General features: G+C 47.3%; 10 protein-coding genes across 12 annotated transcripts; 6 read left to right on the forward strand and 4 right to left on the reverse strand.

The window, feature by feature from the left end:
- Positions 1-34: 34 nt before the first annotated feature.
- On the reverse strand, positions 35-1,893 carry BDCG_05000 (uncharacterized protein). Its single transcript, XM_045420653.1, has one exon. The coding sequence runs from the start codon at positions 1,522-1,524 to the stop codon at positions 202-204; it is 1,323 nt and encodes a 440-aa protein (XP_045276718.1). The 5' UTR covers positions 1,525-1,893; the 3' UTR covers positions 35-201.
- An 807-nt stretch (positions 1,894-2,700) lies between these two features.
- Positions 2,701-8,050, forward strand: BDCG_05001 (ubiquitin conjugating enzyme). Its single transcript, XM_045420654.1, has 2 exons — positions 2,701-4,035; positions 4,095-8,050. The coding sequence occupies exons 1-2, from the start codon at positions 3,870-3,872 to the stop codon at positions 7,595-7,597; spliced, it is 3,669 nt and encodes a 1,222-aa protein (XP_045276719.1). The 5' UTR covers positions 2,701-3,869; the 3' UTR covers positions 7,598-8,050.
- Positions 8,051-8,737: 687 nt separating this feature from the next.
- Positions 8,738-10,871, reverse strand: BDCG_05002 (uncharacterized protein). Its single transcript, XM_045420655.1, has 2 exons — positions 9,628-10,871; positions 8,738-9,455 (listed from the first exon to the last, which is right to left on the reverse strand). Exons 1-2 carry the CDS (start codon positions 9,878-9,880, stop codon positions 9,004-9,006), a joined length of 705 nt encoding a protein of 234 aa, XP_045276720.1. The 5' UTR covers positions 9,881-10,871; the 3' UTR covers positions 8,738-9,003.
- A 419-nt stretch (positions 10,872-11,290) lies between these two features.
- On the forward strand, positions 11,291-11,500 carry BDCG_17050 (uncharacterized protein; the record flags this gene model as incomplete). The annotated part of the gene is made up of 1 exon (XM_045426216.1): positions 11,291-11,500. One exon carries the CDS (start codon positions 11,291-11,293, stop codon positions 11,498-11,500), a length of 210 nt encoding a protein of 69 aa, XP_045281086.1.
- A 79-nt stretch (positions 11,501-11,579) lies between these two features.
- BDCG_17051 (uncharacterized protein) lies at positions 11,580-12,096 on the forward strand (the record flags this gene model as incomplete). Its single annotated transcript, XM_045426217.1, has 2 exons — positions 11,580-11,686; positions 11,763-12,096. 2 exons carry the CDS (start codon positions 11,580-11,582, stop codon positions 12,094-12,096), a joined length of 441 nt encoding a protein of 146 aa, XP_045281087.1.
- A 245-nt stretch (positions 12,097-12,341) lies between these two features.
- On the reverse strand, positions 12,342-16,462 carry BDCG_05005. Of its 2 annotated transcripts, XM_045420658.1 has the most exons (5): positions 16,429-16,462; positions 15,379-16,358; positions 12,933-15,320; positions 12,707-12,857; positions 12,342-12,641 (listed from the first exon to the last, which is right to left on the reverse strand). In XM_045420658.1, exons 1-3 carry the CDS (start codon positions 16,429-16,431, stop codon positions 14,960-14,962), a joined length of 1,344 nt encoding a protein of 447 aa, XP_045281089.1. In that variant the 5' UTR covers positions 16,432-16,462; the 3' UTR covers positions 12,342-12,641; positions 12,707-12,857; positions 12,933-14,959. The 2 variants fall into 2 exon arrangements, with proteins under 2 accessions (XP_045281089.1, XP_045281088.1); XM_045420657.1 differs by having other exon boundaries at positions 12,342-12,635; positions 12,707-15,320.
- On the forward strand, positions 12,903-14,758 carry BDCG_05004 (short-chain dehydrogenase/reductase). The gene is made up of 2 exons (XM_045420656.1): positions 12,903-13,731; positions 13,879-14,758. Exons 1-2 carry the CDS (start codon positions 13,159-13,161, stop codon positions 14,512-14,514), a joined length of 1,209 nt encoding a protein of 402 aa, XP_045276721.1. The 5' UTR covers positions 12,903-13,158; the 3' UTR covers positions 14,515-14,758.
- On the forward strand, positions 16,423-18,847 carry BDCG_05006 (26S proteasome regulatory subunit N6). Its single transcript, XM_045420659.1, has 3 exons — positions 16,423-16,448; positions 16,505-17,043; positions 17,122-18,847. Exons 2-3 carry the CDS (start codon positions 16,776-16,778, stop codon positions 18,126-18,128), a joined length of 1,275 nt encoding a protein of 424 aa, XP_045276722.1. The 5' UTR covers positions 16,423-16,448; positions 16,505-16,775; the 3' UTR covers positions 18,129-18,847.
- On the reverse strand, positions 18,327-20,546 carry BDCG_05007 (uncharacterized protein). The gene is made up of 4 exons (XM_045420660.1): positions 20,048-20,546; positions 19,674-19,949; positions 19,315-19,584; positions 18,327-19,192 (listed from the first exon to the last, which is right to left on the reverse strand). The coding sequence occupies exons 1-4, from the start codon at positions 20,171-20,173 to the stop codon at positions 19,133-19,135; spliced, it is 732 nt and encodes a 243-aa protein (XP_045276723.1). The 5' UTR covers positions 20,174-20,546; the 3' UTR covers positions 18,327-19,132.
- On the forward strand, positions 20,515-22,836 carry BDCG_05008. 2 transcript variants are annotated; one of them, XM_045420662.1, is made up of 4 exons: positions 20,515-21,268; positions 21,327-21,649; positions 21,699-22,039; positions 22,142-22,836. In XM_045420662.1, exons 1-4 carry the CDS (start codon positions 20,985-20,987, stop codon positions 22,166-22,168), a joined length of 975 nt encoding a protein of 324 aa, XP_045281091.1. In that variant the 5' UTR covers positions 20,515-20,984; the 3' UTR covers positions 22,169-22,836. The 2 variants fall into 2 exon arrangements, with proteins under 2 accessions (XP_045281091.1, XP_045281090.1); XM_045420661.1 differs by having other exon boundaries at positions 21,699-22,791.
- The last annotated feature ends 22 nt before the right edge of the window (positions 22,837-22,858 follow it).

The raw sequence follows: 22,858 nt of genomic DNA on the forward strand, positions 1-22,858 counted from the left end.
TATTTATTTTTAGCGAGCCAATGCAGATAGATCTATGTTTGACAAATATAAAAATTACTCTAGATAACAAGTAAAAAGAAAGGAGCCATGCAAAGCATATTATGTCTATAGAGTATATAAAAGTGAAAGACGTCAAAGTCCAGCCTATACAGTAAATATTTACAATGGTGGTCTCAGCCACCCCCTCCCCCCCCCCCAAAATCAATCAAGATATATCTCATCCCGCAATCGCTGCAGATTCCGCAACAACCCACCACCACCGCCACCAGAAGCAGGAGCAGTCGTAGTTGTACCAGCACTACCTTTACCTTCCTGACCCCCTCCTCCCCTCCCATCCCGTCCAGCATTACTATCCCCGCGCAGCCCACTCTTAGACCCTCCTCCACCCTTACTCTCCGTCTCACTCTGCACAACCTTCCTCCGCTCCTCAACCAACTTCGCCAATCCATCCACAAACCTCATCCGCGCCTTCTCCTCCGCCGTCCCCTTCCACACGCCCACCAGCTCCCGCAGCGCCTCAACCCGCCGATTAGCCGCTTCCACACCATCTGCGTCAGTGGTACCAGTGTCCTTATCCAGCAACTCTATGATCTCCGCCCGCAACTTCTTCGCGACTTCCTTCCCCTTCTCCTCGCGGCTGTGCTGGCTCTCCGTGCCGGGTTCGGGTGCCGAGACGGAGATGAAAGAGGATGCGAGAGAGGTTTCGGAGGGGGCGAGGGGCCATTCCATGGCTTCGCCGAAAGTGTGGATTACCTGCTCGAGGCGGGCGCGGACGTTGGTTAGGGTGCGGAGGTGGGTGAGGTAGAGGGGCTCGTTTGAGGCGGGTTGTGTTTCCGATTGTGCTTCTTGCCCTGGTTCTTTTGGTTGTGATTGCTGCTGTTGCTCGTCATCTGGTTGTACTTGTGTTTGCGGTTGTTGTGTTTGCGCGGGATTGTCCGCTGGCTCACTAGCTTCCGCTTGTGTCTTTGTCACCGCTTCTTCCTCCGCTCTTGTAGACATAGATATATCCGGTACCTTCCCTCCCGGCACAAACAGCTCTATATCCCCCGCCAGCTCTTCCCTCAACGCATCCGACAAGCCCACCGCCTCCCCCCTCAAAACCTCGACCTCATACGCCAACCGGCCCCCACCACGTAGTATCTCATCTGTCAGCTGCGTCAGGGTATTCGACAGGCGCGCATTTTGCGCACTGAGCTGTGAGATAAGGGATTGGGTTTGCGTTGAGAGCGCCGCGAGGGAGACGGGCGTAGAGGCCGCGGTAGCACTTGCTGCTCTGTCTTTTGTTGTGGGGATTGTTGCGGTTGCCGTCGTTGTTGTTTGGGGTGAAGAGAGGGAAAGGGAGAAGGACGGGAGGATGTTGTTAAGGTAGTCGACAGGGTCAAAGGTGGGATCAGCGAAATGGGAGAGGGTAGAGTCGAGATGGGAGGATGAGGGTTGATGTATCCTTTTGTGGCTTTCCGGGGGCTCATGTAGGCTGCTGGTTACTGGGGTTGTGGAAGGGGAGGAGGTGGTGGCGCGGTCCATGGCTTGTAGAACTGGAGTGTGGAGTATGGGTAGACTGGATAAATAATATGGTTGGCCTTTATCTGGCCTTGCTTTCGTGCGTTCCTTTTGTATTTGATGACGATCGAAGCGCGGTGGTAATTGTGGTGGTGGTTCCGGCGGAGAGGCGATGTCGTAAATAATTCAACGGCTCCTTTGTAGAGCAATATCTACCTAGGTATAAATAGAGAAGCGTATAGTATTAAGTTAGACGTATGCATCACGACATTAATTGAGATACGGGATCGTGAGAGAAATCGGCGGTCGAGAGTTGCTATGCTGTCTAAAGCCTCAGATGGCATTTTGCATTAACATTGGGAAGAGGTGGCGGGCGGAGAGAAATAAATATTTAATCGCGGTCCTTACAACTAACTAACTGAGTTAAATATTTAGTAAATATTTAAGTAAATATTTATTTATTTACGCGCAGAACTGCAATAAATCTAATGTCATGTTCATTTTTTTTATTTTTTTATTTTTTATTTTATTTTTATTTTATTTTTATTTTTTTATATATTTATAACTATATAATACTTGCAGATAGAATTCCTTTGTTTATTTTCCCCCTCTTGTCTACTCAGTGGGTTTAGAATGTATCCCACAGCGACAACACAACAGCAAGCTATTTTTATATCACCCTTGCCCTCTGTCAAGATGGATGCTAGATGGAGAAGCGCCCGGGGGCCGTGATGGTCAACAGATATTATTGAGATTGGAAATGAAGTGCAAGCAGAGGCATCTGCGGTCTTGTTAAAGCGCCTCTTTTCCTCCGAAAGATAACTATCCCTAATGCCAGACACCATGAAAGTATGAGCGTTCAAACAGCGTGTTATCTTAGATAAATACCTGGGTTAGTTGCCAGCAGCAGATCAGGTATAAGCTGCTTGCTGTTGGATCAGGAATCCAACAAGAGCTTGATTTTAGCTTTGTGCGGTGGTTAGCAAGCTTCACGGCGGGAAATCTGGTATTTAACTGCGCAGACAAGGAGAATAAAGGCGTTTTGCGATGGTTGAATAAATATTTATTTATTTAGCTGGCTATTTATTAAAACAGAGCAGAAATATCTTGTTGTGCCCACAGGATAAATAAATAAATAACTTGTGACCTGGATTGTGTTGTTAAATATTAGTTATTTAAATAGTTATAAATAACTCGTATTATAACTCAATAACTTATTTAGTTCTCTCTCTTCCCAACCGCTGAGACTGAGGCTGAAAGCTCTCCTTTGGGGCATCATGTTCTCTCATCTTCAAGCTCATATCCAGAGGAAATACAACCACCCATATTAAATAGATGACCCTGACAGTTTCTTCTGGCTGTGTGTCAACCCACCTCAGCCAATTGATTTCTTACTGACTGAGGAGAGTCCTCCTTACCCTAACTAGTTAAACTACTCCGTACTGGGGCTGCTAAATAAATACCTGTCTCTCTGCCGAGCGTCTCTGACGCATCCACAAGGGCTCAGTTGCACCGCAACACCCTCTCCTCACAACAAGACACATTTCATCCTCCCTCCTGGTGCCCATCCTCGCCCTCTCCCTCCCTCTCACTGTCTCCCATGTGTAAACATGGCTCAGTGGCAGTGAAATACATCCATACATCCATAACACTGTCTATGGGGACAAGGCGTTTTCCGCTTCTTACTACCAAATTATTGGGGCGCAGAAGAATGCGCTGCTAAAACACTCCTCTCCGGGCTCTTGACTCTCTCTTCCCGCAATTCTATACATACAACCATCCATCCATCCATCCATACATCCATACATACATACATACATACATGCGCCTTTACTTGCCTGAGCTAGCTATCTTGCCCCTCCGTTGACTGCCTTGCCCGATCGGCCGCTGTTCTTGTAGCGGCCTTTTGCACCGGAATAAATACTCCGCCTGCAATGAACGGGACCCAGGTGCAACTCATTCATTCACTTGTACCTTCTTTATCCCTTATGAGCTTTCTTCTACTACGTTGCAACTATACCCTTCGGTCTCCCGGCCAAAATACAAAATATCTCTATCTTCACACACTTCAATCTTCAGATATTCCCTCATAGAAAATTCGGGACTGCACTCCTAGAATTCTAATGAAGGCCTTCTTTTGGTTCCTTTGCACAATATCCTGAGGCGTTGGGTTTGGGTTTCTTTTTCCCCTTCAGATTCATCTCGACTCTTCTCATCGCTCTCATCGCTCTTTGTCCCATTTCACATATTTAGTTGGATTGATTGTCCCTGCCCACTTCAATTTCTTCCCCAGAGCTTCTGCACAACTCGCTCGCTTTGCGCAGCGGTAAGAGGAGATTAAGAGCGCCTTTTCCCTCTTTGCCCCAAACATGCCGAGGAGGGACTTCATACGCGATTTACAAGAGGCTTCAAGCCTAGGGAAAAATTCCCGCATGGTGGATGTGAAGGCCGGGGATGACGACGGCGTTATTTCTTGCACATTTTCCCCGGATTCTTCATCTGAAAAACCAGTGGAGATTCAGCTCCTAGTTTCCGGTATATATAATCCCCCCCCCGTCGTAGAGAAAGAAGACATTGCTAACTGAAACGCGCAGACTTATCTTCATACCCAAAGGAGCATGACTACTTTGTGTATACTACAACTGAAGATGTTCCCCAGGCAGTGACTGAAGCATTGGAGGAGGTGCAATCTTATCTGAGCGGCCTCAGCATCTCTGACATGCTTATGCAAATTACCAGCACCCTGGAGAAAGCATTGTCTCCTGATTCGGGCAGTGATCTTGATATGCTCGATGCACCTGAGGACTCCGATGGTGAATATGGCTGGTCTCCACACTCTCCTATAGTTTCAGTGCAGCATGTTGAAAACCCGGATACTGGCATGCTGACCGGGAACTCTGACGATATCATCCTTGCCAAGCTGGCGGTGGACCTCCGCGAGGCCAAGATGGCCGGCTTCAGAGTGGGATACTTGGGAAATCCCGGGAATCCAATTATCTCCATCTCGTGCCGGCTCTCAAAACTTGCAATATCTGAGGAAGCAATGCAGGCTTGGCATGTGAATGGAAACCAATACCTTGTTTGCCTTATCCGCTACATAGACAGATATCGCTCTCTCGAAGAAATTATGCAAGAGGATTCCGCGTTTGGGAAAGTTCATTTGGAGTTCCAGGCTGACTTGTGCGATTCGTACAAACCTACACTCCAAAGTGCCTTAACCGCATTCAACCGTTACGATTCCAAGGCGGGAGCTACATACGATGAAGCAGATAGCGCTTCCCTGGCGGGCCAACCAAATTCTCGAAAGATGATTCGGTCGTTCATCAGCAAGCCACTAAATGCTCTTTTGAATGAACGTTTTGTTAAGATTCTACAGTACAGACACACTTTCGGTTTTCCTTGGTCTGGAGCAGAAGTCTTTCTCAACGATGTTCAAGGAAAGTCTCTCAACCATGCACACCCATCAGATGATAAATATACCAAAGAAGAAACCCTTGCTTCTTCATCAACCACCCTGCCGGACTTAGTAACCTCTGACCATCTGATAGAGAAATATGGCGATGGTGCATCTTTCCCACTCATTGCAATGCAATTTGTACTCCGTCATTTTGTCCGATGCACGGAGTTTTGTCTTGTTTGTCACTGCAAGACGGAAGATGCATTTGAGGCGCTGAAACCATATGTATGCTCTAAAAGCCTTTGCTTGTATCAGTACATGGCTCTTGGATTCGGGCCTAGTTTGGAATGGGAAGTCATATCGCAGCCTTATGTCGTGGATCTACTTGTTAGTTTCACCTATGCCAGTGCCAAGCAAAGTCGACTGGATGACTTCCCTACTGGACTCGGACTTTTGGTTCCCCCTGTTGTAAGCTTTTCACCAATTATACCACACGTGGGCTACCAGCGAGGCTCTGCGATTAGCTCATCAAGTGCAAATGCGCATGCTGTTACCAAGTTCGACTATTCAAAGTTAGAACTTCTTTTTCCCAGCGACTGCGGGAACTGCCCTGTTCGTACCGGGGATTGGATTGTGATCTCCGACTGTGAACCCAACAGACAGTTCCACTGTCGGGTGCAGGATATTTCCTTTTTCCCAACGGTTCACTTGTCCAGCCCCGTCTCGCGACAGGTAACACCAACACCAGTTCCAGGCTCTAACAACAACCAGCCCAACATCCAAGCCGAATACTCGGATGTGACTATTTACATCTATAACCATAACTTCGATGACATTAGTGCTGTTGACAAACAGAGTACTATTGCAATGCTCCTCGATACCCTGCCCAGCGTGGACGAGATGAGGAAGTTCCTATTGAATAACTCTGAGAAGGCAGAACCTATGCTTACTGATTGGCGTGTCAGGATCTCTAAATCAGCACTGGATGTGCTACGTTGGATTGTCGCTTCAAATCGTTCATGTATCATTCAAGATGGCCAAACAGCAGATTCAGCTTACAACGACAGTGACCGCGTCTCTGGCATGGAGAACTACATGCAGTTCAGATTCGCGCAGGGTGCCCCTGACAAAGAGCAACGATTCGTGCAAGCAGTTGCTGCCGTAACTGAAAGACTCAACCTCAAGTACCCTACTATTTTTGCCTGGCATGGAAGTCGCCTTTCTAGTTGGCACGGCATCTTACGCGAAGGTTTGCATTTCCGCGAAACGGTTCACGGTCGTGCGTTTGGAAATGGCGTGTACATGAGCCCTGACTTCACAACCTCGTCTTCTTATACGAGAGGCACCCCCATAGCATGGCCCCAGAGCCAATTGAAAATTCAATCCGCAATATCCCTGAACGAAGTCGTGAATGCCCCCAACGAATTCGTGAGCAAGTCACCTCATCTCGTCGTAGCGCAGCTGGACTGGATACAGCCACGCTATTTGTTTGTTAGCTGCCAATCTCTCGATTTGTGTAATAAAGATCGCGTGGAACAGGGTTCCTCTTCTGCCTGCCATTTACAGGACCCTGAATATACGGCCAAAGGCCCAAGTGGAAATCCGATTAGAATCCCAGTTACGGCGGTCAGCCAAGGGCGCCGTATTGGTGGAAAAATCACCGAGTCTGAGCAAGCAAATACTCTGAACAGCAATTCTGCTTCATCAGCAGCCAAGGGCTCTGCTAATATGCAAGAATCACCCGCGAAAAGAAGACTTCAGATCTTCGGTGACAGATCTTCCTTTTTTCGGCGCGTGTCTGCCGGCATATCAAACATCGAAAAGTCCCTCCCAGGTTCTTCCACAAAGGCATTAGGTCCCAAGGCGCGCCGATCCACAACAGATGGCTATATTAGTGAAGACACAGATGATGAAGATAACCTGATCCTGCTTAAAAACGAACAGGATACCAGCCAGGAGCAGAGTAACAACAAGGGTAAAGCGTCAGTCCACGACACACCAACTATAATGGCAACCACCAACTCCTCCGCCCCGAAAACCGACTTCGTCCCCGGCACCCTCATCGCAGCCGAACTCCCTCTCCTTGAGGAACCGAAAACCTCCACGCTCTGGGCGACCAAAGCCCTTCTACGCGATCTTAACACCACCCTAAAAACCCAAGAAACCCAACCTCTCCACGAACTCGGCTGGTACGTCGACCCCAGCATAACTAGCACAGTCTACCAATGGATCGTCGAACTACACTCCTTCGACCCATCCCTCCCACTAGCCACGGACCTCCAAAACGCAGGTCTCAAATCCGTCGTGCTCGAGCTCCGCTTCCCAAGCGACTATCCCATCTCCCCACCCTTCGTGCGCGTTATCCGCCCACGCTTCCTCAGCTTCTTCGCCGGAGGCGGCGGCCACGTCACTGCCGGCGGCGCGTTGTGCATGGAACTGCTCACTAATTCAGGCTGGTCAGCTGTGTCGAGCATCGAGAGCGTGCTGTTGCAGGTGCGCATGGCAATTTCGAGCACGGAACCGCACCCAGCGCGTCTGGCGGGCGGGCAGACTGTGAGTAAGGGGACTGTGAGGGATTATGGCGTTGGAGAGGCTATGGATGCGTATATACGCGCGTGCCGGATGCATGGGTGGGAGGTGCCAAAGGATTTTGGGAAGATGACGATGGGGGGAGGGAGTGGTGCAACGGGTAGGATCTGAGATTGGCCGAATATCTCTTACCATTTCTCATTTTTCAATTTTCCTTTCTGTTTTTGTCTTATTAATTAATTTTTTTTACTCCATTGCTCTGGGCTTGGGTTTCGGTTGGTGATGATTTGGCATTTGGTTAAGTCAATGAACACATGGGGATATTTTGAGGCAGTGCGATTTCTATTTTCATTACCTCCCCCATAACCCCTCTCCCGTCCGCGACAAACCTTCAAGAATAGTTATGGCATCTCTATTGAATTCTTCTCCTTTCCTTTCTATCTCTCTTTCAAGAATAAATGAATTTAATGTGAAGAGGTGCACTGTAGCTCTGAGATTTGAAGTCTTCTTTTTCCTTCTCTCTTTCTCCCGTATTAGCTACCTATCAGTAATGTATGTAATCTGCTCCCATCAAACGTAGTATATTTATTTATATGATCTAACAAATTTTACGTGTACTATTGCTGGTTTCTATATATATATGTACTGTACATATATATCTAATATAGTAAGGCATTGTTGAACAGCAGAGCAGAGCAAGAGGTTTCATCAGTGAGAGCTTTTAGGCGCGTGAAGTGATCATCTACATATGTAAGTAATGAAATTCTGATTTTCTTCTTCTCTCTGTGTCATATTTTTTTCTTGCTTATTTATTAATGGTCCACATCCCTTTTCAATTGAAAAAATAAAAAAATAAAAATAACATTGACCTCTCTTACGAAGTCTCCTGTCTCCTTTAATGCTGGCTGGCATTCGTTTTACAGTACAAAGTTATGTTGCAAGGGCTCCGAACTCTTTCTTTCTCCGTGCTGTGACTTGGAACTTTGGAAATAGCCCTAACTGATCATCCCATGGGATGGGATGGGGGATAGGATAGAATTGAAGAATATATGATAGATGAAAAGTTAGTAAATAGAGAAAAGTGAAGCAAGCAAGAGAGTATAGTGATTCTTGATTTAATATTAACATCTCAGGAGTGCTTTGCTAGCGCATGCAGCTGAATTATTTAGAGACTAGCAAGAACTGTGTTGTTTTGGTCAAATGTTTCAAGCTTTTGACGAAGCATACATAGCATGGGGGTGTGATGATGATATAGAATAGAAGGTAAGGGAAAAAAAAAAAAAAAAAAAAAAAAAAAAAAAAAAAGATCTCTGCAAATTGCTTCACATGGTCTTGACACTTCAATAGCCATGGCCCGAACTGATTCATCTTCATCAGGGATATCTCATCCTTCTCATCATTCTCCCCGCGAAGATATTTCACATAGCCATTGTCATACTCTGCGATTGTAAGGTAAATTTCCATATGGTCCTGAGACACTAGGACGCGACTAAATAGGATTTTCGTTCAGTAAACATTAGCGAATGTCAGCGGGAATATACATACCGTAGATGTCTTTGTTTTCTTTGTCTGGCTCCTCAAAAATCCATGCCGCCATCTCTGCAGTCTCTTGATATATAATTTGGGGTTGGTTTCACCTCCACTATCGCCCTTGACAGTGATCCCTTTTTATCAAAAATGGAAAGATGGCCATCTGTTTCGGCCTCGAAGTGTTGGCCAAATTTGAATGATTTCCGGTGCAAAGGCCATTCAGCTTCCATACCATAGCATTCAATTGAGATGGCATTCAAAAATATTATCAAAGCGGTGTTGACAATCTGTTCATCTATCACTGGAGGATAAAGGCCATTGGCTAATTCAGATGAGATCGGTGAGGTGGGTGACATGCGATCGATGGGAGGCTCGGGCGTTGTCTCCTGTTCTCGCTGAATGTCAAGTCTACGTAGTTCTTGCTCTAAGACAGAGACAGAGCAATCACCTTCACGTCTGGTGTCCTTCTGTAAAAGAGTTGAAGGGATGTCACGTTTATCTGTCTTTTGAGCCGAGTGGGATCTTGTCCGTGATGAGACCGGAGTGGAGAGGGCTTCCGAGATGGATGCATTTGCCCTCCCATGGATGATGGATAATCCAATCGTGATAATAAAAGACGAGAGAAAATGACATCAGTTGCGGAATAGGGAATTGCGCGTTTGTCTTTTTACCAACATGATCTAAGTAGAGTGGCCAACCAGATATATTCTCAAGTAGTTTGCGCGCACGAGTAGTCTGGGTGATGCCCCAATTTTTGGGACTAAAATTTGACTGGTATTTGGTTTTCCAGACAGTTCTGAGTGAGAGATAACTCGGCCGGTCAAATTTTGAAGCAGACTTCCAGCCACTGTCCTTCAAATGGAGGGCGTTGTTCTTTCTCGCTTCGGCTACCCACGAACTGAAGTTATCTGGAATTAATTCCATTTTCGAGGCGAGGCGGGGTTGGTGTAGAGCAATCCGGAAATGCACTCAGAAAGAGTCAAGACGAATAGGCATGTTGTTTGCAGTGTAAGAAAATATATAGAATATGTCATCCAATCAAGGATATTTTTGCTGCCTCTTCTGAAAAGGGGGAACCGGAATCACCTGTAGTATATAACCTATGCCAAAGTAATCACAGTAGCCGAAGGAGACAAGTCCAAAAAGTATTCGGTCAACCCCCTGAGCCTGGTGATGACTGATCCCAACCTGGCCCTGTAAACCACCGCTATGTCGTGTTATTAGAAGACTTGAAACTCTGAGGTGATAAGTTTTATGTTATTAATTCAACAACACGTGCAACTGAAACGACCAGGGATATACCCCGATGGAATTTGTCTTCAAAGGTCATGGCGTGCATGAGAAACGTGCAGTGAGCAAGAATGCCGACAAGGAGACGTCCTTTGTTATCCGCACACCAGACACATCTAGATATCCTCCAGCATCCGCTCTGCTTGAAAGAAAGAGGAGATTCATATTTAACCCGACCAATGTAAAGCCACAGATTGCAGTGGCAAGAGTCGTACATAACAGCTAATAAAGGCTCCTGTTACGATCCTTTCATTAGGTATCAGAATACTCAAGCCCTAACAAGCAAAGCTGAAAGATAACTTCTTGAACTGAAGAGCAGCCAACTGTCTAGTTAGCCGAAACTGACTAGGCCTTTTTAGAGCAGATTCCAAAGAGATCATCCAACATATGGTGAATCCCTGCTGACAACAAAAGAAATCTCCTTTCAATAACTGAGGATGTTTCCTCTGCAGCACTAGTTAGGCATCAAGTACCAGTAGTTCTGCATTAACTGAAAATGAATGGAGTTCATATGCAAGAGTAGTACTGCTTCTCAAGCCAAAAAAGCAACAATTATATAACCACTCAAAGGAAATTCCGAGGTGCCCAGGGATTTGTGTGTGTTTCAGCTTTTAGTGTAGTTAGATAACATGGAGGTTTGCTGAGAGTGATCAGAGAAAAATAGATGAATGATGTTGACTTTGACGTTGAACGCCAATCCACTTCCGGTTAGGCCGCCAACACCCGGCGTCTACAGCGTAATTCGCGCTTGGAAGTGGGCCCCGGCGCAGCTTGGCCCGGGCCGAGGCTCCACCAGCCGGAGCTGACAAAGCTTGTTTCGCTGATGTCTACTCATTGTACTCAGCGCACGTACCATCGCAGCAAGACAGAACATCTCAGAGACTGGTTTCAGTTTCAGGCTCGATTGGGCTTCAGGGTGCCAAAGCAAAAACTCCTGGCACCGATGATTATAAATTCAGCATTCTCTTAGTTCTTGTCTTAGAGTCTTATTTTGATTTTCAACCGCTCAAGTCCTATTCGATATGTTTTTCCATTCAACGCAACATGAGTATAGACGACAATTCTGAGTCGATGACTCGCAAGAGGCGTAATGCCTTCCGTCTCAGAAATCGAGTTCTCATTCTAATGACTGAATTCAAAAGTGTCATCTTAGATCCCGAGGATCTGAAGAATTTTCGGGTGAAAATCACGCGTCTAGATCTCCTCGCTCAGGAAAACGCGGTGGCTGGCCAGCAACAATTTTTTACTCCATAACCACTCGAGTCCTACCAAAACCTCGTCCAACCTGAATATAAGCTGGAGCCTTGGGATTATAGTATATGGGGCCCATAGGATGCCGGAAGTGCCTTGGAGAACGATTTGGTCGTGTCATCTTACAGAGGAAATTGCACCTGATAAGAGAACGCCTGAGAGTGGAGATTTTGTGGCTGACAGCCACGGGTTTTTCGTTAGGTTCCAGTACGACCTTGTGATTTACCATTTACCCATTTTATATGTTCCTATCAGAACGCTGTAGTCACTTTGGTCGTATTTACACGCCGACGGGCGTTATGGGAGTGGAGCCACACTTCTGGAGGATGCGAGGTCTTCTTGTCACGGATCCTGAAAAGAAATATTATCCCCGTGCGATGATTTCTGTTGCTCATGATTGCAATCCGGATGAAAACAGAGACAATACCGTAATTCGCGGCGAAATTATTAGTGCTGTCAACGTGATGCAGTGGAGGGTACGTCTAAGCATCTTTGAGCATGAAGAGATATTTCCGGTCTGTTTACTCTTTTCCGAACCATTCATCATCATGCGCCCTCAAATCCCTCATAAGAGACTCGGAACTAACCATCAGGAATAGATAACTATCTTCAGTTACTGGGGTCGCAATGTCCGCATCATCCAAGTCCACTTTGATGGGAAGTATTCGCACATGGCTCTCAGTCCTTTTATAGATTTCGACACTTTGAAACAAGAATATTGGGATCTTTTACTCAGATGGAGACTCTGCAAGCCTGTTGGAGATACGAGAGTTCCAACAAATTCTCCTCCCATTCGATTTCCGCCACCGCCTCTCGCTACCCCTCCGCCTTCACTTTTATTCTTCTCATGTAGATATTGAGCTGTGATGTTGACTCTGCAGTGGCGTCGCCGTAACAGGAAGAACCACAATTCCAATTGCAGGCAAATACAGTGATATATTGCCAATATAAGGGAGAGGGTCTGGTTTTCGCTCTCCCGAGATATTATGATCTAGCTTGGTATATTCAGTGGCCTTCCATCCATCGCGAGCAGGGCTCCATTGCATGAATCCCACTCGGGCTCAGAAAGATTCCACTGTTAGCTGCCTTTCAGTTTTAGCTTTACTTGCTTTGAGTCTCTTTGGTATACTATAATGTTCTGTTGCTACGAAATCCACGGCCAGTCAGTATATAAAACCCTTACACTGAGGCGAATAATTCCAAACGCACGTAGTTTTCGTCCGACGACCCTCAACATATTATAAAAATACCGTGGTGTAACTCCATGGATTACAGATATGCTAGATAAATTAAAAATGTCCGAATGGTGCTGTACGTGGGAATCGGGGAATAGTGCTGCTGCTAGTGATGTCACGTCACTCTGAAACCCGGCGAGCGTCAGAATAATCATTCATTCCATCTTCGTAACGCCCGGGAAAAGTCTACCTATACTTACAATCCGTGTCTTTTTCTTTCGTGTAAACAAATAATTCGAAAGGATCTCTAAACGGCACCCCTGTCCAGAGCGCTCAATTAATTATTTGCTTCACTCATCTCAAACCCTGAAGTCCCCTATGCGACCTACTCCTCCATCGCCAATTCAAGGATTAACAAAATCCCATTCGCGACCTTAATCAGAACCTCAATTCACATTGACTCAAACTGCGTCACCTATCAAAACCATGAACCGGCGCCGCTCCAAATCCTCCTCGCCGTCGCCTTCCTCCACACCCCTTCGCTCAACGACCACTTCCCGCCCAAACCCTCGCTGGATCGATGCCCTAAATCTCGACCTCATCCTCCGCGTCCTGCACAGAACGATCTTCCACCCTTTCATAGCCTGGCTCATCCCCCTCTGCCTCCGCGCCCAAGCGACCCCATACTCCCACACTTCCTTCATCGTCACAACAGCCTATGCCGCGCTCCTTTCATTCGCGCTGTTGTTGAATATCGTGAACAAGCGAGTTGCTTATGGGTTGCCGAGGGAGGTGTCGTTGGAGGATGAGGTTGTGGTTGTGGCGGGAGGTGCGAGTGGGTTAGGCCTGTTGGTTGCGGAGATATATGGGATGCGGGGGGTGGATGTGGCGGTGTTGGATGTGCGGGATCTTGGAGCGGAGGGTCAAGGGGAAGGGAAAGGGGAGGGCGAAGAGCGAGGAATGGAAGAGTGGGAGGAGGTGCATAGCGTTAGGTATTTCAAGTGTGATGTGGGTAATTTGGCGGAGGTGAAGAGGGTTCGGCAAGTGATTGAAAAAGAGGTATGTTCTCCCATGTCTGCTACGTTGACGTTCAACGGGGGTGTTTTGGGGCTCTTGTTCAATTGTGTGCTACTGAAGGGATTGCGATGTATCCATTTGTTTTAAATATACTGGGATTAATGCTAATTTTAAATTGAAAACTACTAGCTTGGAACCCCGACGATTCTCATAAACTGCATTGCTGCCCCCATCAACGGCATGTCGATAACATCCCTCTCCCCCGCCGACATCTCAAGAACCATCCACGCAAACCTTTTCTCCTGCTTCAATACCCTTCAGCAATTCCTCCCGGGAATGCTGACTTCTCCCACCGGCGGTACAATCGTCACTCTAAGTTCCGTGTGCAGCTACCTTACCCCGGCCGGCCTCTCAGACTACTCAGCCACGAAGGCAGCCATTGGCGCCGTGCACAAAACCGTTGAGGCCGAGCTGCGCACCTCAGGCGACAATGAGCGGGTAAAAATGCTTCTAGTCGAGACGGGCCAGATGGCCACGCCACTCTTTGACGACGTGCAGACTCCGAATAATTTCTTTGCGCCTGTCTTGGAACCTGTGCAGGTTGCACGGGACATTGTCGCGGCAGTTGATAGTGGGAACGGTGGGGTTATTAGGCTACCGGCTTATGCGACGCTGGTTAGTTGGTATGCGATATTACCTGTAGCCATTCAACGGCTGGCGAGGTATATGAGTGGGATTGATAGGGCAGTTGGCAGGAAGGCTGTCACTTCGTCCATGTCAATTCCGTTGGCGAAGGAGGAGGAGGGGAGGGAGGTGGAAGGATAGAAAGTGGCGATAGGGATGTGAAATAGGTTCTGCATGGGTGTGTGCTGGCATGCCCCCCCGAGGAAAGGAGCTTCTATATATATATATATATATATATCATGCGTACATGCATATGTAGTGTTCGCGGGATAAAGTAACGATAATAATGTCAGTCCGCTCCTGGTGAGCAGGTTTTAATTTCAGCTGATAGACTTTCAATCGTTTCCATAGATGGAGAACAATCGACTCGTTTCAGTTCTTTCTATCCGTAATCCTGCCCTACCACATCGTGCTAGTGGCCATCGCTCATTCAAATAATTAATCTTCGTGTCCACAGAGTCATTTCGTTGAACGTAACCTGGTTATTGGCGCGCCGAGGAAAAAAAATAAACAAGAAAGAAAGAAACTAACGAACCAAACACCAAACGCCCAAGTCCCTTGCGCCAGTGCGAGAACCCCGTACGGTTTACTGCTCCCTAGCCAAAATCATCTTTTCTCTTTCACTACGCCTCGGCATTGTGCCTTTCTTCTTAGTATGCTTGCGTAGATTTTCTTCTCTTCTCTTAATAGCAGCAATCTCCTCGGCCTTGATCTCCCCGGCCTTTTTAATAGCCTTGGGTAGGTGGCGGTGACGCTTAATGCGGCGAATCTCTGGCATATGCGCATACCGCTGCTTAAGTGCCTCATCATACGCGAGTTTTTGTCTCTCCCGCGCACTCTTAATGCCGCTTCGCGAAGATGCCTCGGCGCGCCAGAGACGAACGTTGCCGTCGTCTGAGCCAGAAAGAATGTATTTGTTATCTGGTGTGAATTTTGCGGAGAATACCCTATTATGATACGTCAGTGTTGATAAGATAAGCTTCATGTGGTTGATGAATAGCTCACCTTTGCATTCGTTTGGTGTGATAAATATCCCTCGAGTGGCCCTTGCTCCGATCCCACAATCGCACAGTGCGGTCATATGAGGCACTAACTAAGCCTTCTCCCGTCGGACTAAACTCAACATCCATGACAGCTGCAACATGGTCTTTCAGCACGTTCAACGCGCGGTCCATCTTCCTCATATCGAATATATATATGTTATGGTCCTCATTGGCAACGGCAAAGTTAAAAGCTTCCATCGGGTTCCAGGATATCGCATTTGACGCAAGCTTGAGAATCATTTTCGTAACTGGAGATGAGGTGCGGAGATCATACAGTATGATCGATCGGTCAGTGGCCGTGGAGCCGAGAATGGACGTTTCCGTCCGGTTAAAGGCGAGGGCGGTGATTGTGTCAGTGCTCGTGGGCCAGTGGAGGGTTTGAGAGGGTGTGGAGGATGGACGGGATAAATCGTATATGGAAATTACGGACGAGGATGCGGCAAATGAGGGGTGGGTTTCGTGGTGAGAAACACCGGTGAATGCAGATTGCCCAAAATACGTTGCGAGCGGAGGGGTCTCAGATGCAGAACCGTAGGGATCGAATAGTTTGATTGTTTTGTCGGCTGCGCATGAGAGTAGTTTACTATCTGACGTCCAACACATGCCCTTGACGATGTTCTCGTGTGCCGGAGCATGCCATATCTCATCCCGCGTCGCCAGATCCCAGACCTTGACAACTCCATCACCACTTCCGCTGGCGAAACGTTCAAGCGACACTGGGTCTTTCGCTAAGCAATATACACCATCCACATGTCCATTGCCTAATTGTGCCACAAAGGGCGCGGCGAACATGCGTTCAAGCTTTGTGGCATTGAGGGCCCTTGTATACTCCCGAGCTCTCTCGAAGGGATGCTGTGCGGGATCGAGATTTCGAGGGAGCTTAGAGGTATTTGAGCCTGGCTCCTGCAACGCCGCAGCGGATCTAGAAAGTGCTTTTATTTTCTGACACAGAATTAGTATATATTATATATGAATAAACAATATCCATTCCTTTTCTTTTCTTTTTGCTTACCATAATGTGCTACGGGCCAGGTATTTGCTTGCGTTGATCCGCCATCAAATAAAACTGATTCCTGAAATCTTTTTAGAGCTCTCCGGTACAACGTCGGGCCGACGACACTGCGGGGCTGACATAATCCGAACTTGCCCGTCCTAAAGCAGCGCCATATAACGCCCGATGCGTACACCAGCTATCGACCCTGAGCTTCACCTCGCATCAACATCGCAACCTGGAAACTCCGCAGTACCCAGTAACATCCCTAGACCCTTTGCAGCTTCAGCCCTCTCTCTGCTTAGCGGCAATATACCCCCCTATTAAACCTTCGTCTCTCTACAATCCACGGCATATTTTCATCCAATATGGCTGCCGGTCCTGATGACGCAGGCCTTTTGATAGAAGCCAAGAGCCTCGTCAAGACAGATCCGACCAGAGCAGAATCGCTCTACCAGAATATCCTGTCGAAGGGCGTGGGATCCACCGAAGCTTCTTTGCGCGATTATGAAGCTGCGCTCGTGGGGTTGGGGGAACTGTATTGCGACCAGAACAAACCAACAGAACTTGCAGAGCTGCTTAAAACGAGCCGATCAGCGTTCTCATCCTTTGCCAAAGCGAAGTCAGCGAAACTAGGTACGTAGCTTACAGAGGTATGGGGGGAAGAGGAAGCTATATTATGCGTGAATTATTCCGTTGACGTATATTTTCTAGTCCGGCAACTCCTCGATTTCTTCGCTGCTATTCCCAACACCCTTGACATTCAGATCCTTGTCATCAAGTCATGTATAGAGTGGGCAGTATCAGAACGGCGGTCATTCCTCCGTCAGAACCTAGAGACACGGCTTGTGACAATATATATGCAAAAGCAATCCTACTACGATGCCCTCACCTTAATCAATTCCCTCCTCCGCGAACTCAAACGTCTCGACGATAAACTCGTGCTCGTGGAAGTGCAGCTGTTAGAGTCCCGCGTCTACCACGCTCTAGGCAACCAGCCAAAGGCCCGCGCGGCATTGACCTCAGCCAGGACATCAGCAGCGTCTGTCTACACACCGCCACTCCTACAGGCAGGTCTAGACATGCAAAGCGGTATGCTCCACGCGGAAGACAAAGACTTCACCACCGCCTTCTCCTACTTCATCGAGGCGCTGGAAGGCTACCATTCGCAAGACGAAGCCAGCAAAGCCACCTCAGCCCTCCAATACATGCTGCTATGCAAAATCATGCTCAACGCCGTCCACGACGTCAATTCGCTACTCGCCTCCAAGCAGGCGCTCCGATACGCTGGGACAAACCTTGAAGCCATGAAGGCCGTCGCGCGCGCACACTCCAACCGCTCGCTGGAAGAGTATGAGAAGGCGCTAAATGACTACCGATATGAACTCGGCAGCGACGTGTTTATCCGCAACCACCTCCGCCGCTTGTATGATGCGATGTTGGAGCAGAATCTGATCAAAGTCATCGAGCCCTTTAGCCGGGTTGAAATTGATCATATTGCAAAGATGGTTGGGCTGGATACGCAGCAGGTGGAGAGGAAGCTGTCGCAGATGATCCTGGATAAGGTGATTATCGGCGTGCTGGACCAAGGGGCGGGCTGTTTGATTGTCTTTGACGAGGCGGAGAGGGATCAGGGGTATGATGCTGCGCTGGAGACATTGGAGAAACTCGGGAATGTCGTGGATGTTTTGTACACTAATCAGGCATCGATGCTTGAGTAGAGAGGGTCTCGTCGTTTCATTAAACTATTTTAGATAAATGATATGGATTTTATTTTCTTCCTTCTATCCTTCGCCCCCTTTAAATTCGATGCTACCCGCTGGTAAGGATACAGAAACAAACAGTGCAGGAGAGAACAAAAGCGGCGGACTGGGCAAGAACAGGGCCAAAAAAAAAAAAAAAAAAAAAAAAAAAAAAAAAAAAAAAAGAGCCCGAAAGAGGAAAACAATAGGGAGGTAACACTAATCTGTGGAAGAAAAAGCAAAGAGGGCAGAGCGGAGCTCTCGATATTGCCATTGTCAAAACTATCTCTCGAAGCATCCCAAAAGGCTGGTGGAAGTACCATAGAAAATAATTGCGGGAAATCCATTGCAAACGAAAATAGAATCCTAACCAACACAAGGGCGATGGATAGGTTACAGTCTTCCCAAGCGGAGACAGGGCGTGTAAAACCTCGAGATGAAAACAAAAAGATAACGCCCGTGACAAGAAGGGAATAAATAAATGAGTAGATCGGACAAGATATTCTTCGCAGGAAAAAAAAGCATATGTGCACGCGTATAGGGAAACATTATACTGGCTGAAATTTAAAGAATAAATCATTTGGTATATATCATTTCATTAACTTTGGGGGGATGGGTGGTTTTGGGGGGGGGGACTCTCCATGCTCTTTCCTCTCTGAGAGAAAACAATATAAGATAAAACATGCTCACGAGTACCAGTATCTGGGGTCGACCTAATCGTTCAAACTAAACATAAATGGTAGAGGAAAAGGCATAAAAAAGAAAGAACAAAAGAAAAAATAGAAACATCCTCCACAATCCCTGCGGGACTACGGTTCATAGACTTCAGCATCGAGAGTGGTGGAAATGAAAACGGAACAAAAAGTTATAAATGGGAAATGTTCCACGAGGACCTAAATAGAGATATAGATGGAGAGATCTATTTTGTTCTCTTTCCGCTGCGGTAGCGGCAGCAGCTGAAGTTCAATTCTTGATTTAATTAATCATGAGCGAGGTGGGTAATCCTCAGACCGGCCTGATACACTTTTACCAGAACCGTAATGCTACAGGTAAGACAAAACAGGAAACAGAAGTTGTAAGTAGTTAGCAGGTGTAAAATAGGTTGGGAAGGGACTGGGACAGCAAATGCCGCTACTCAAACGGAAAGTATGTTTTATCAACGTACCTTACGTCTCAATGCCTCCAATCTCTTCTTCTTGGTATGGGCATTGATATATGTACCAATGATGAAGCCGATGACATTGAAGAAGGGGACCCAGGTATGTTCTGGGAGGAATTTCTGGGCAAACGCCAGGGACAGCGGGGAGGTAACCCAGCTGACCTTCATGACGGGCATGAAACCCGACTTCACGGTGGCCTTTACTTGGTGGAATGTTCGCGCACCGGCGATGATCGCCATAGAGGCGAGGTAGACGGAGTTTTGGATTGGAGAGATCTGTTTACATCACGCACGGGAGTTAGGCGACGGATGTCAAGGGGTGGATGGTTTTGACTCGGGAGAAAGAATGTTTCTTTTTAACGTACGATCAGGTTGCTGACGAGAATCTGCAGGATCTTAGCTTTCAAGCTGGTGCGGCCGGCGAACAGCCTTTGGAGGATGCTGATAAGGATATGGCCCAGTGGGGCGCTGATGAGCGAGCCGTACAATGCCATTTTTGGTATTCTGGAGTTTAGATAGTGGCCATGCTTGCTCCGGTCATGCGCGATCCACGAGGCCAGGAATTCTTGAAGCGCAAATAGAGTACCGGAGGTAAGCATTTTGGTGCGCAGCGGATTGGATTGAAGCTGCTTCAGGTATGCCTAGAAGTGGGTAGCAGCGAAAATGTGCGCCGCATCAGGGTCAGTACCAACGTATTGAGGCTGTAATGGATGCAACCTGTTGAAGACTCGGGACATACCGCCAGGTATCCAGTCGTCGACTTCCCTCCTGTCAACCTGTCTCCAACTCTGTGCAAGTCATCCTTGACTTTATCCTTCACCTTCTCCTTCGCATGAGAGATCACATTGTCAAATTTGACAGACATATTTGCGGTGACAGTACGTCTTCGTTCAGGAGAGGAGAGATACTAGATTGGCCTAGAACTGAGGGTATGGACAACCTCAAACGACTTGAAGAAGCAGACTGGATCAAAAGGGAGCCGGAGAATACGGATTAACACAACGTGAGATTGAGAAGAACTCTGCGAAGACTGTAAAGAATGACGGGCAACTTGCAGGCTTGCTTGCAGCTGGAATCGTGGGGAAAGCGACGCAGAGGAGGCTGGAAGATCTGGCGCCGGCTTGTTTGTTTATGATTGGCGATTGCCCGTGCCGAGGTTGCATCAACAACGTCCTTAGTCAGCCCCGGCTCCTTCAACTCTAGGAACTTCTACGGAGTAGTTACTTCGACGAACCTCGGGATTCTATAAGGTGGTCTTCCAGTATACAGATTTATGTTATTGTCCACTGTCGATTTGCTACCACATCCCCACCTCCTGGGCAGACTGAACTTCTAGATGATAAATGCAATCAAGGGCGCTTTCATTGAGGTTGACCAATCATTTGCTATGCCTCACTCCAAGTTCTTAAATCACGTGATATGTCTACTCTTAACCTTGGAAGCTTTCGAGAATTCCAAAGTTTTGTTTTCCATGCACTAATTTACTTTGCCGGAACCAATGACCTACTACTAAAGAGCAATAGGCGCGTATTTAGATCATATTATCGGCTGTTATTGTTCAGGTATGAGGTCCAGTACGCTGTCTATGGCTGTGCGCAACACCACCTAGCACAATATACAGCAGCTTCACAGTTATTGTCGAAAACAAGCAGCATGGGCAACTTCAGTGGAATCTAATGACAACTACTTGGATAATATCGAGGCGCACAGTGCCATTGAGGAACATCTCACACTTTTGCATTATCTCCAAGTCCATGTCTATTACTGGTACTCATCCAGGCAAAGATCAGCCAGCCCTTCACTACATTTCATCGGTGGACGCGGAGCCACTTCGTCGCTATCAACCAGGCGGTTACCACCCGGTCATATTGGGAGAATGTCTGAAAGCCGGAAGGTATAAGGTGCTGCATAAATTTGGATGGGGAGGCTTCTCGACTGTTTGGGCAGCTAGAGATCAAAGGTTGTCCCAATTTGATTGAGTTGCAGAGTACCGGCTAACGCAGGAAGCGTATTTGTAGAGACGAAACCTATGTTGCCATCAAGATTTCTGTGGCTGAGAGGGATCATGATGCAGAGACAAGAGAGCTCCAAATTATGAAGCAGTTGTCAACACTGCACCCATGTCTGAAATATGTGATGCGAATGCTGGATGACTTTAGCCTAAAAGGCCCGAATGGGTCCCATCAATGCTTGGTTTATGAGCCTCTGGGGCCTAATATCCCAGACACAATCACTGCGCACTTCCCCAGCGGGAGGCTCCCTGGAAAGGTTGCCAAGGTTATTGCAAAGCAATGTCTGATTGGGTTGGATGGTTTGCATCAACAGAATATTGGACATGGAGGTAGGTCCGTCTAATGAAGAATATGACGGACAATTCTCACCTGACATAGATCTGCATACCCGCAATCTGGCCTTCACGATACCTGACACGACGAATTTACCCGAAGAGAAGTTCGTAGAGATGTTAGGAGAACCAGAGGTTGGCTGTGTGGAAAGGCGCGATGGGAAAGAACTAGAACCTGGTGTGCCCGAGTATATCGTCAGGCCTAGCCTACATCTGACGCGTCTGTGGAATTCAACTCCTATAGTCAAGATAGTTGACTTTGGAGAATCATTTTTACCTACTACGGTTCCTCAGACACTTCATACCCCTTTATCCGTTCGGGCACCTGAAGTTATATTTCAGGATTGTATTGATTATCGGGTTGACTTGTGGAGCATGGGCTGCATGGTGGGTAGAGGCACTCCTCCAAGACTATGTAAATTATACGCAACAGGTGAACTGACAGGTAGTAACCGGGCGGGGTATGGGAGCTCTTTGAACTTTTCACAGGCCAACCGCCCTTCGATACCTTCATGACAACGCCCACGATTCTTGTGGCCCAAATGCGAGAGATGGCAAGTGACGATCTACCTGAAAGGTGGCGGGGAATCTGGGATATGATGAAAATGCGAAACGGTATGGCCGTAGAAGACGCCGGGCCCAACTTGCAGGACTGGTTGGAAGAAGTATACTTTGATGACACAAAGAGTGCCGACCTTACAAGAGAGGATATAGCGAAGCTGGGAGAGATTATTGGAAGATTGTTGTATTTTGAGCCGTCGGCAAGAGCATCTGCAAGAGAAGTTCTAAATGACCCTTGGTTTAATGAGGAGTTAGCATACAACAAAGAGTCATTTACGTCGTGAGGGTGCAGGGGAATAGTGTAGTCATAGCAAGTAGTGGAATGTCCCGGCAAGATGGGGGTGACGTTGTGGTGTATGTAACCTTGTATATCTTCTTATAGAAGTCTTCCACCTGGGCATAATCTGCAATCAAGCTAGCTCTCTTCCACCTGCTATTCTATTGAGCTGATGGAGCAAGCTAAGTTTCGGGAGAATATCGCTGTTCAGCCGGGCCATCTGGAAACCTAGTACCCTCCTCACAGACTATCCCTGGCTGAAACCCGTATAATAAATCAAAGAATTAATACTTCCCACTACAACCACAGTTTCAAATCAGAGTATTTTGTTTGTCTCAAGATTCTATCCCTGTTCTCTAGCACCGACT

Source organism: Blastomyces dermatitidis, assembly GCF_000003525.1.
Source record: "Blastomyces dermatitidis ER-3 genomic scaffold supercont1.5, whole genome shotgun sequence".
Lineage (NCBI taxonomy): Eukaryota > Fungi > Ascomycota > Eurotiomycetes > Onygenales > Ajellomycetaceae > Blastomyces > Blastomyces dermatitidis.

Coding starts and splice junctions, on each gene's coding strand:
- BDCG_05000 (XM_045420653.1), bottom strand. CDS start 1,524: ATGGACCGCGCCACCACCTCCTCCCCTTCCACAACCCCAGTAACCAGC.
- BDCG_05001 (XM_045420654.1), top strand. CDS start 3,870: ATGCCGAGGAGGGACTTCATACGCGATTTACAAGAGGCTTCAAGCCTA. Junction 4,036..4,094: donor GATTCAGCTCCTAGTTTCCG/GTATATATAATC, acceptor TGAAACGCGCAG/ACTTATCTTCATACCCAAAG.
- BDCG_05002 (XM_045420655.1), bottom strand. CDS start 9,880: ATGGAATTAATTCCAGATAACTTCAGTTCGTGGGTAGCCGAAGCGAGA. Junction 9,456..9,627: donor ACTCTACTTAGATCATGTTG/GTAAAAAGACAA, acceptor CTCAAAAGACAG/ATAAACGTGACATCCCTTCA.
- BDCG_05004 (XM_045420656.1), top strand. CDS start 13,159: ATGAACCGGCGCCGCTCCAAATCCTCCTCGCCGTCGCCTTCCTCCACA. Junction 13,732..13,878: donor GGCAAGTGATTGAAAAAGAG/GTATGTTCTCCC, acceptor GAAAACTACTAG/CTTGGAACCCCGACGATTCT.
- BDCG_05005 (XM_045420658.1), bottom strand. Junction 15,321..15,378: donor CACACCAAACGAATGCAAAG/GTGAGCTATTCA, acceptor GTATCATAATAG/GGTATTCTCCGCAAAATTCA.
- BDCG_05006 (XM_045420659.1), top strand. CDS start 16,776: ATGGCTGCCGGTCCTGATGACGCAGGCCTTTTGATAGAAGCCAAGAGC. Junction 17,044..17,121: donor AGCGAAGTCAGCGAAACTAG/GTACGTAGCTTA, acceptor TATATTTTCTAG/TCCGGCAACTCCTCGATTTC.
- BDCG_05007 (XM_045420660.1), bottom strand. CDS start 20,173: ATGTCTGTCAAATTTGACAATGTGATCTCTCATGCGAAGGAGAAGGTG. Junction 19,950..20,047: donor CGACGACTGGATACCTGGCG/GTATGTCCCGAG, acceptor ACCCACTTCTAG/GCATACCTGAAGCAGCTTCA. Junction 19,193..19,314: donor TGGAGGCATTGAGACGTAAG/GTACGTTGATAA, acceptor TCTTACCTGTAG/CATTACGGTTCTGGTAAAAG.
- BDCG_05008 (XM_045420661.1), top strand. CDS start 20,985: ATGACAACTACTTGGATAATATCGAGGCGCACAGTGCCATTGAGGAAC. Junction 21,269..21,326: donor TGGGCAGCTAGAGATCAAAG/GTTGTCCCAATT, acceptor GCGTATTTGTAG/AGACGAAACCTATGTTGCCA. Junction 21,650..21,698: donor ACAGAATATTGGACATGGAG/GTAGGTCCGTCT, acceptor CACCTGACATAG/ATCTGCATACCCGCAATCTG.